This window comes from Centruroides sculpturatus, unplaced genomic scaffold (genome assembly GCF_000671375.1).
Source record: "Centruroides sculpturatus isolate CEXI.00-Female unplaced genomic scaffold, Cexi_2.0 scaffold654, whole genome shotgun sequence".
NCBI lineage: Eukaryota > Metazoa > Arthropoda > Arachnida > Scorpiones > Buthidae > Centruroides > Centruroides sculpturatus.
In genome coordinates, this window is record NW_019384883.1 from 10,535 (window position 1) to 22,302 (window position 11,768).

Here is an 11,768-nt window from a genome sequence, read left to right on the forward strand (position 1 = left end):
ACATTAGTCTTCCTACGGACATTTTTGGGTATACAGGCAACAATTTATCTTATCCTTGTGAACCACATGTTGTTTCGTACTAATTAATTGATGCTCTAAAACTTTCTAATTGAAAAGTTTGCTCTATTTGCACTGCCTATCTTCCAAATTTCACCACTAGGGGTGCTGCTGTCATTTGCATTAGGTCAGGCGTAGTTGCTTTACTATACCGTTACCTCACTTGCATAGCTGTAGCTCTCTCTGTTTGCAAGAATTTTCCAGTTAAAGGGACTTTCCTACGCACCCTGTATATACACTGAGTGACCAAAAAATTAGACACACCCTCTAATAACGAGTTGGTCCACCTGTAGCTCTGATCACAGCTGATATTCTTCTAGGTATTGACTCAACAAGTTGCTGATACCATTGCTGAGGAATGTTGGCCCATGAAAACATAATGGCAGCTCTAAGTTGGATGGTGGTGTTTCCAAGCTTTAAAGTGAACTTTCCACTTTGTCCCACAAATGCTCCATGGGATTGAGGTCAGGGGAATGAGCTGGCCATGGAAGCAGGTTAAACTATGATTGATGTTCTTCAAACCAATTTGAGACCAATTGAGCACAGTGACAAGGCACATTGTCCCACTGAAAGTGACCGTCTTTATAAGGGAACATTACAGCCATAAATGAGTGTATGTGATTGGTAATGATGTTGAGGTAAGCTGATCTATTCAGAGATGTGTCCACAAATATCAAGTGACCCAGTGTACACCAGGAAAACATTCCCCTTACCATAATTCCACCACCGCCAGCCTGAAGAGCTGTCATTTGGTAGGAGGGGTCCATGAATTCGTGCTGTTTGCACGATATTCTGATCCTGCCATCTGCATGATGGAGCAGGAAACAAGATTCATTGGACCAGGCTACTTTTTTCAAGTCCTTTAAATGACCAATTTCATCATTCCTAGGCCTACTACAGGTGCTTTTTCCTATTTTTCTGTGATACCAATAGGCACTCTTGATGGTCTCCTGCTGCTAAAGCCTATCCTTTGCAAAGTGTGTTTTGTTGTGTGTTGGGATATGCTTTGTGATGCACCTGCATTGCCCTTCTGTTGCTGCAGACTATGCAGCAACAGAAGGGCAACAACATGACAGATTACAGCTGAATTCAGAACAGAAGGCAATTAGCATGCAGACTATGCATGCTAATTTCCTTTCACCAGCCTTTTTCAACCAGAATTGTCCTTATCACTTGAAGTTTTTTTTCTCAACTGCCACTCTCTAAACACCTGAGATACTGTGGGGCGAGAAAATCCTAAATGAGTTGTCATTTCAGAGATGCTGACACCAATGCTCTTCTTGCCATGATGATCATCCCTCGTTCAAAGTCACTTAAATCTTTTGTCTTACCCATTTGATGTTAACTTCCATGATAACAACGTCATCTGAAGCTGAGCATACCTTATATAAGAAACTCTGCATTGTTACATCACTCTCAGACTGATTTACTTTCAAATAAGGGGTGTCTCTAATTTTTTGGCCACTCGGTGTATATACATACAAAATATCAAATTATTACAGCAAGTATGGAAAAAGTATATTTATTTATATTAATTTTATTTTTAAAATTGTCAAAAATATATCCTATAGGTCGGTTTCATCAATAGTGATATTCAGTGGCGTGCCGTGACATAGATGATAGGGAAGCTATGTTTCTGTAAGAAGCCAACTTCCAGGGGTGATCAGTTAATTCTTTAAATGTATTTTTAATAGATTATTTATCTGACATAATTAATAAATAGTTATTAATAAAGTTCAATATAATTACCTCTGTTATTAGATTCAATAGATACCCTATGCCCTCTAAATGCCAATTCTTGCTTTGATAAAAACATATAACATCTATTAATTGAAATATATCTATTAGCTATAACTATCTCGTTATAATTTTCAATATTTATTTTAGTAAATAATATGTTAAATTCTATTCTGCTTTGATTTCCAAATTGCTTCAAATACGAAAGAATTGATGATTTTTCATGTCTTTTGCCAGCTAAATTGTCAAAGCCATTCTTATTCCACACACTAAATTCATTTGAAAATAGTAGGCAAACCAACAAAACAATTTCTGCATTTTTGCATTTACAGAGCCATTTTATTGTGAAAATGTTGAACAAATTTTTTTTGAAGTGTTTATATTTAACTTAGGCATTGGCCTTTCTCTTTTTCATTATATGATCTTGAGCCAAAACTTTTTAAAAATAAATTTTCAATATCGCTAGTCACGATATAATGGCTACAATTAGAAATAAAATTATAAAAACTTACTTGGTGAAATAAAATGTGTGGTGGATATTCATACCTTGTACAAAATATTCTTCAATTGTATGAATATACTTTTAAAGAAAATTATAATTAAATACAGCTTTGTAAAGAAATGTACATAAAATTAACATAAAATCTTCTTTACTCTTTAAATCTTAACCACTTAGTCAAATAGCTCCCTACGAGTGGAATCAGAGACGGTGCGTGCATGCACCCGGGCTGCCAAATCCCAAGGGTGCTGATACCGGTTAATGTCAAATGCCTCTTTTGTCACATCACTCATATATCTCAAAGGATGCGACAGGGTTGTTGTAAATTTTAAACATTTCTCACCATAGCTGTAAAAATCTAAATATGTTAAACTTAACAGTCATTTGTTTTCTAATTCATTTTAGGACCAAGTGTCCATGGAAATTTCCAAAATTTACAACTTTTTGGTCACTCTTGTTGAACTGGAAAAATTTCTGTTTACATTACGTCTAATATTACAAAGAAATCAGTCCCCATTGTACTCAGCTAGAGATTGGGTTGGTTAAGCTTTTAAGTAATATTCCGGATCTTTCAGCAGGGTTTTATTTATGTCCTCAATTCCCTAATTGCTTAATTATTTAACTACAGTACTTCTTACGTAGAAATAAATCGAAACCGGTTACTTTGTACTCAAATATTTGTAGTCTCGGGAAAAAAGTGGAAAGACAAATTTTTATGACAAACGGATACATAAATTATAAATTTAAGGAAAATAAATTCTAGAGCTTTTTCTGTACCTGGTGCATCTCTCTCATTCATTAAATTTAGTTGTAAATGATGCTGTCAAAGTAACAGTTAATTTTTTAACATTATACAAGAATTGTACATGTTTTTTTTCTACATCCCTTTAAAGATGGGATATACGAAATTGTAATATTACCGGTTTAACATTGAAATCCGTGAGTAATATAAAATCAGAGAGCGGAATAAAAATATCAAATACTTTAATGGATTTTTTTAAACTCCTGTCAACTATACAGAACTATCATAAAAACATACCAGTAAATTCTTATTGGTTGGGTTAAGTTAGAAATCTACTCGTGATTCACATTATCGGGTGAGGACGGCCAAATACCTAGCAGGCAGGCGGCTAACAGCCCAGATCCGGTCCTGGATAGAACTGGATGCGGTATACATGTAGCATCTACCAGAGGTCCTAGGCTTCCACTGGCTAAACCGGGTGAGTTTGGTGCTCTGTAAAGCACATGCGCGAATCTGGCTTTTTGAGTGCTGACAATACAGTGCTTCCACTCTGCCACTAATATTCGAATATACAATAGCAATCTTATCTTTTTTTTTCACGTGTAGTATAGAAATTTGTAATAAGATACATAATGCGGTTATAATAAAATATTGTGCAATTATTTTCATATAATTAAAATTAATATGTATTTATTTTTTAGAAAATACAAGGGAAGTGGTGCATCCACCACTTTCAATGACGGCACGCCACTGGTGATATTACTGCTGATGTTTTGACTGATGTTACGTTTCAATAATTAGATTTTGTTAATGAAATTAGAAAAATTTTAAATGTTTGAAGTTAAAAACAAATTTTTCTTTTTTTAAGATGTTTAAAGTGTGGAAACTAACAACAGGAAAATTTTACCTATATACTAATTTGAGAGAGAGAGAGGAAAACAACTTGAATGACTGAAAATTCAAACTTTTCTGAAGTTATTTAACAAAAAATACACTCCAATATTAACTTCAAATTCATTAAGTTAATAAATATTCATTCTAAAGATATTCATTAAGATAAACTTTGTTAAAGTTGTGATATTAATTTTTAAAAACATCTTTAGTATTATATTAGTAATAATATTAACATTTAGTAATGCAAATATGGTCATAAAAAAATTTTTCTATTAGAAAATTAGAGTTTAAGATACATTTGGCAAGGAATGGAAATATAGCATCACAAGACATTGTAATCACACAAGTGAAAAGCTGATAGCAGATAGCAGATTGTTTCTTGGCACATATGAATGGCATTCAAGATGAAGAAGGATGAGAGACTTTTACTTTATGTGGTTTGTTTTATTTACCAAGATGTTGGCAAAAGAGTGTGTATGGAAAAACAAAATGTTTTCTTATATGAAAAATTAAAATTATAAATAAATTTGATATTAAAATATCTTTTAATATGCCTATATTCATTTGCATCACATAAGGACTTAAAACTATAAGCATAATTAAAATTGTGCAAAATTATTCCTTTTATATAATTATGTGTGTGTCAAGAAATCTTTCTGTAGCAAAAGTCATATTGGAACTTGCCAATTAAACTACTACACCTATGTGATATGTTGTACAAGTGATTTGTGTACTCACATGACATAAATGCAACTACTAAAGTGAACTATAATTGGTTGTAGAAAAGGTATCTCTTCTGTCCATGCCACAAAATTTGAATTCCACTCTACTTTTGAAGCATGATGAAAAGTGACATTTTGAGATTTGAAATTTGCTACAAAGGTGCATCCACCTTTATTTAATGCTAAGCAGTTTTAAATTTAAATATGCATTGATACAATAACAAATATCTTTATTCATTAACTAGACTATATGATAATAGCGTTTGCAATATTTGTAAGAATTAATTAATCACTAATATAACTGGTGTTCACAAAACTTCAAAAAATAATCATAAAATTCCACAATAAAATATTAAATCATATTATAATACATTTAAATAATAAATTTTATATTTATATCCCTAAAATGTACTTGATTTTAAACAAGCATTGCTGACATATTTTTAAAGCTATTTTCATACATAAATTTTGATATATTTTACTTTATATCCTAAAACCTTGGCTATAGTCCATCTACATGTATAAGCTATAGAAGCAAAACATGTACAAGAATTTTGACTTTCTAGTGAATAAGATGCTCTACTATGTAGGTTGCAGTTTATAGCCAAGGTTTTAGGGTATGACTCCAGAATAAAAACCAATAGGAAAGGAACAGCATAATTTTTGAAGCACTTTTGGTGATGCGATGAATTTTACAAATAAGTTTATATCCTCATTTAGGCCATGGCCTATAGACAAGGTTTTTGGATATGTTTTTCAAACTTTTTAATTAAGACTCACTTCTATAAGATATCAATAATAATATTAATATTAATCATTAATTAGCATGATATATACAGTAGATGATAGTGATCTAAACTGTAAATTATTATTGACCACAAGATCTAGCATAAACTATAATTTATGCTATATCCAGTCTCTAATTAGTCTGTATGTCCACTTACAATATTTCTATTTATTTTAACACTTAAAATGATTTATAAACTTTAGAAAATAGTAAGTTTAATAAATTTTTATTTTTAGAATATAATTACCCAGCAGTCTAACTTGTAAGTGCTATTTGTTTAAATTAGAACATATATTTCAAGATTTGCATATTGTTATGTTTGAAGTTCATCATTCAACTTATCTATACGTAAATCCTAACAATAACCAACCCAAAGTCTTGTTTCTCAGCTCAGGTTAAAGGATGATAATTTTTGATGTTTGTAGATAACATTAAAGTACTGTACTTACCTAATTCATGTGGCAATTCATGGCAAAAAACAGCAATTGTTGTACTAAGACCACCTGATGCTTCAGCGGCAAAAGCAGCACCTATATTATTTAAAAGAATAAATTTTCAAATATTTCTGTTAACCTTCACAAATATATTATTTTTTCAGAGAAAACAAACTGTAATTTTTCACTAATTTTAATCTACAAATAGTATTTGAACTACATGTTCTGTTAATTACAGTATTAATCAATACAAAATATTAGTTCTTTCCTACTAAACACAGTATAACTTAGATATTTTGAAGTTGAAGGCACTGCAAAAATATTCAAATTACCCAAAAATTTGAATTAGGCAAGTTTGAATATGTAAGTAGAATACAAAACTGTAACAATAAATTAACAAACAATTTATTACAAGTTTTCTAATGTTATATAATGTAATTTATCAATTACATTTTTTAAGAAGCTTGAAATTTTGGATTGGTTTTTTTTTTACTATATTTTGTTTGTTAAATGAATTCCTCAAGTTTATTGAGTGTATTGAGGAAAGATAGCCTACATTCACTTAGTTTGTTGAGGAACAGGAAAACATGTCTTAAAGTTAAAAAGAAAATTTCGAAGTAACTTGAAACTAAGAAATATGCTGAATACTGTACTCTGAATTTCTCAATCAACATTACTAACATTAATGCCACATTTTATCTCAATATTGCAAGTGATTTTTCATAAGCTTCTCACAATTTTACTTCAGATTAACCAAAAAAAAATTTTAATTAAAGATTTTTACATTAATTCAAGAATCTAGAAAAAATATTCAAATTAACCACAAATTTGAATTAAAAATGTCTGAATTATCCAAGTTCTATTGTAGTTGTCTAATTTGTAGTTATAATATTACATATATTAAAACATTTCAGTAGAAAACAAACTTTCTATTTGAAAATATTATTTTTGAATTAATAGTATTCAATTTTAAATTTCATTAAATTGCACTTTCATTATGCAGTTTAATATTTGTCCAATGCACAACACAAAATCATTCTGTTCAATATTTGATGTTTGTTCAATATGTTTTACAAGCATAAAGTTTAGTATTACTAGATTTAAATTTTAAATCATTCATCAGTTTCTGTTTATATTTTAATGTGTCAAAAAGTAACATTTGGAAAACACCAGATAAATTTATATAATATAAATTGTCTCTAAATAATTATTTAGTTTTTTTATGTCTTGGAAACTTATTATGAAGAATAAGCTCACTAATCAATACTTATCCATTTGATGTCGAATAAATACTAANCATCAATAATACATATGACACACAAATACTTTTTAAAAACAAAATAAAATTTAATATTTCTCATCTTAAAATCATTTTAAAGTACAGAGATTAAAATGTTTTTAAAAGCTTTTTTAACTATTACATCATATTCTATTTCTACATATGCTTGAAAATACTTTGTTTTCAGTTACTGTTTGCAGATGATGGTACAGGTAACCCCGTATAACACGGCACTTCTATAGCACGGATTCACTCTAACACGGTTCGAGAATTGGTACCATCCCCTGTATAACACGGCACTTCTATAGCACGGATTCACTCTAACACGGTTCGAGAATTAGGAACATCCCCTGTATAGCACGGTGCTTTTATAGCACGGGTTCAATCTAACACGGTTCAGGAATTGGGTAAAACCCTTGTCAACATAAAATGTAATAAAGGGTGCATTCTTTTATACCTCCGCGTAACTCTGCGCGAGCATTCTAATTGTTTTCATGGCTACTTTGAATGCTCTTTCAACAAATAATCCATTTAATGGTTAAATTTTACAATTGGGCCCCTTCTTTTGCCTCTAAAAGCTCATTTTAGAATTATAGATTCCTCCATACAATACTATCAATAGTGTGGACGCCGCCATCTTTCTTTCATTGTTATTCCTAAATGCTTACAAACAGCAGCGCACTCCTGTTGTAGAGCAACCGCTATTAACGAATGCATCCAAAAACTTACCAGCTGATGATGCTCATGCTGAGATCATTATATAAAATGAATAATCCTCTGATAAAATATTTACTTAAATAATAAATATTTTACGTATGGAAAAAATGAATAATAAATTTGATTTAAATAAGGATTTAACAGCATGGTTTTTTAATTTTTGGAACCTAACCCCCCTTTCTGCACTAGTTCTTTGTTTCGTATAACATGGATTCGCATAACACAGCAATTTTTTGGAATGTAACTCCCGTGTTATACGGGGGTTACCTGTACTGTACTTGCAAATTCTTATTTTATATAAGTGGTAAATATTGTCCTATACAAGAAAAGTTTCTTGAATCAGTTATGTATCTATCTTTTAATAAGCTACACAATTATTTATGTTGCTGTTATCTGTTTTAAATATTTCATACTACCCATCACATTATATAATTTGATCCAAATATTTCAAGCATAATATTTCAAGTAGATAATAGTTCAAAATCATTAACACAAGTTTAAAAATACACTGATTTAAAAAAAGTTTAATAAAGTTGGAAACATTAAATGGAAAACTTGACTGTTTTCAGTTTTAGAATTTACTTAAATTAAGAAATTTAGTAATTTTTGACAGGATCTTTGAAGGTTATTAATTTAAAGATCTAAATCAACTCTTTCAGTTCTTTTACTAAAAACATTAGTCTTCCTACCATTCCAAATGTCATCTGAAATTTCTCAATAATGAGTTTTTGTGTGTATTTTAGATTAATATCATTTTATTCTATAAAAATAATTGGAAATTTTTCTCCAGATAAATTCTGAAAGTGTCAAAGTTTGCTTGAAAACTGAATGTTTAACCTTTGTATTTATATATATATTCATATTGTACAAAAAGTTTTACTGATAACACAACTGAAAAAAAGTATATCTTAAATTAGATTATAAACGTCTGAAATGTTTATCTGATAAAACTGATAAGATAATTCTGGAAAGAATTGCAAAACAAAAATTGACAATGTAGTTTTTAATAATAAAATTCAACATACATGAATAAGAAAAATTCTGCGAGAACTTTTAACTCTTTCAAGAAAAATTTGTCTGCAACATGGTGATTGTCTATTTTATCTATGCTCAAAAGAACATAATTTTATTTATTTATGATCAATTTATGCATAAATATAATAATTTACCAATTTGAGAATAAGATTATTCAAACTTATCTCTACATCTACTTTGTTATTATGTTTCATTTACTTTGTTTCATTTATTGTTCTTATTTTAAATTACAGAAATAATATGAGTGTGTTATTTATTTTTTATTTGTGTCTTATGTTTCCAATTTAATTTAATATAAACCTGAATCCTTGCATTTTACTTCCTATTAAATTAAATATTTATATATGAAATTAAATAGATAAATATGACTTTTTCAGTTGCATGATTCAGATAACAATTTATGAACAATAAACTACTGCTTCTGCCCTTTCAAATACTTCTTTGTAAATGTATAAATTAATGTTATCATGCTTTAATTATCATTTCTAATGATTCCCATAAAATATTCATAATTCTATTCTATTATCTACAAAATTTACATAAAAACAGTTAATTAAAAACAATTAAAATTAATAAACAAACTTCATTTACTTTTTCCTTCTTTACGAAATTATTATTCTCAATACACTTACATATCAAATCTGAATGTTTTTATTTGAAAATTAAAATATCTAAAAATTGTATAAAAAGAAATAAATAAAATAGGATATTTTTAAAAAATAAAATATTAAAATTATTTGCAAATTTGACAAATATAGGAAAAATCTTGAAAACTATAGCACAATGTTTTTCACTGTTTTAATATTAATATTACTGGAGGCTATCAATATCTTGGTACATAATAAGATAAAAATTAAAACTAAAAGCAAAGAAAATTAATTTAAAAAAATGATGATGAATGTAAAATAACAATTTAAATACTGTATATATATATAAAATGTAAAAAATGTTTATGTAGGTGAAAAAAATTGATTGAAATATAATGTGTATATGCATGTATATGTCAGTGATAAAATGTTATTTTTGAGTAACAAACAGATAGCATTATCTACACACTCATTACTTAGAACTTATTATTGATTAAATGCCTAATTAAGCTTAATAAATCAATATTCATTAGTCAAGTCAAAATTAATTAAATATTGTATTTGATATTTATTACTCAATTACTGCCTACTCAGTAGAAAGAATTTTAGCAACATTTCTTATTAGATATTAAATTATTTATTAAAAACACAATAAATTTTACAATTTTCTAATATAGCCTGATATAATTTGGCAATCATTTGGCTTTAATGTATAATTATCAGATTTAAATGTTTATATTTTACAACTTTATAACAGATACAGTAATTTTTTATATTGAATAGTTTAAGCCATAGTGGTGTTCTTTATAATTATACTTTTTTTCAATTTATCTTGCTTATAAATCTCTAACTAAATTACAGATTTTTACTTTGCTTTTAAATGCATTCATAAAATTTTTATAATTTTATGAATGCATTAATACTGGATATTATATTTAGTATTTGATAATAGAATAAAATTAAAATTAACAACTGTTTAAAATATATATATATATATATATATATAGCAGGCAAACTCAAAAAAGTATTTTAATAATTTAATTTTTTTTAAAACATAAAACATCAAAATACTGTATATTTTCTAAAATTAATAAAATTTGTAACTGATAAATGAAATTGAAACATTTATATTAATATAAACTTGTATTTATACTTTAATTAATTAAACACCTGCCATCATTTTATAATTGATCATCAAATAATCTGTTCCATTGAATCTATCTTTTCGTAAGAAAATCTCTAAGTTTCATGTTATCCCTATAACTTTCAATCAAATTTTTCTATATCACGTCTTAATCCTATATTTACTAAAGAACCACATAAATTACCATTAGTTTGAAATAATTCATAATTATACAAAAATTTTAGTTTCTTAACTGACTTTAAAAAACTTAAAATAATAAGCTAAATCTTTCAGATTTTCCTATTTACAATTTATCCAAAATACTTCTATATTTCTAAGCAATTTCCTAGGACAGAAATTTAGATTAATGCTTCAAACCAATTACTATCAACTGTTTGTATATAATACAGTAGAATACACCTTACACAGAAATAAATCAAGCATTAAAATATTTTAAATATAATTTTACTTTTAGGAAAATTTTTGTTATGACAGTGAAGGGTTTGGGAGATCTAAGTTTGAGTCTTGATTGGTTCAGAAATTTTCATAAGTGATAGGTGATCCAATTTTGATGTTACTCAATCATTCATTTGCCTCCATTTTGAGTCTGTCTGAACTCATAATAAACATTAAAAAAAAATATCCTTAGTGCCCACAGGGCATAAAAAGTTAAAAATTAAAAATTTGTATTTTGTTTTTATGACTTTAGATGATTCAGCATTTCAAAGAAATATAATTGAATAAAACTGCTACAGAATATATGCAGTGATACACAATAAAATTTATGTTACTATTGCATCATTATGCTGAGATTGCAAGAATAACTAGTAATGAGTATTTTATTATCTATCACAGTGACTGGTGAGGGGTGTTTGGCAAGTACAAAAATAATAATTACTATTCACATCACTATTACAGTAGAGTGTCGATTTTCCGAAAGTCAATCATCCGAAAGAATTCCAGTCAGCAAATTTAAATTTTCGCCAGTGCTGTGGCACTTCAATCTTTGGCTATGTCTTGGGTTACTCAAATATTTTACGTTTTTGATACTAAATTAACATCTGAAGTATAATTTTTTATTATTTTTATATTTTTCAATATATTTATTTTGTTTGTACAAAATAAATAAATAATTTTTAACGATACAATAGTCTT

General features: G+C 28.0%; 1 protein-coding gene across 1 annotated transcript in view; it reads right to left on the minus strand.

Moving 5' to 3' along the window:
- LOC111631077 (zinc transporter ZIP10-like) overlaps nt 1-11,768 on the minus strand; it is a 21,641-nt gene that overhangs the window by 3,971 nt on the left and 5,902 nt on the right. Inside the window, exon 7 of the mRNA XM_023375269.1 lies at nt 5,888-5,968. Within this exon, the coding sequence (XP_023231037.1) occupies nt 5,888-5,968 (81 nt within the window). The remainder of the gene's footprint in view (nt 1-5,887; nt 5,969-11,768) is intronic.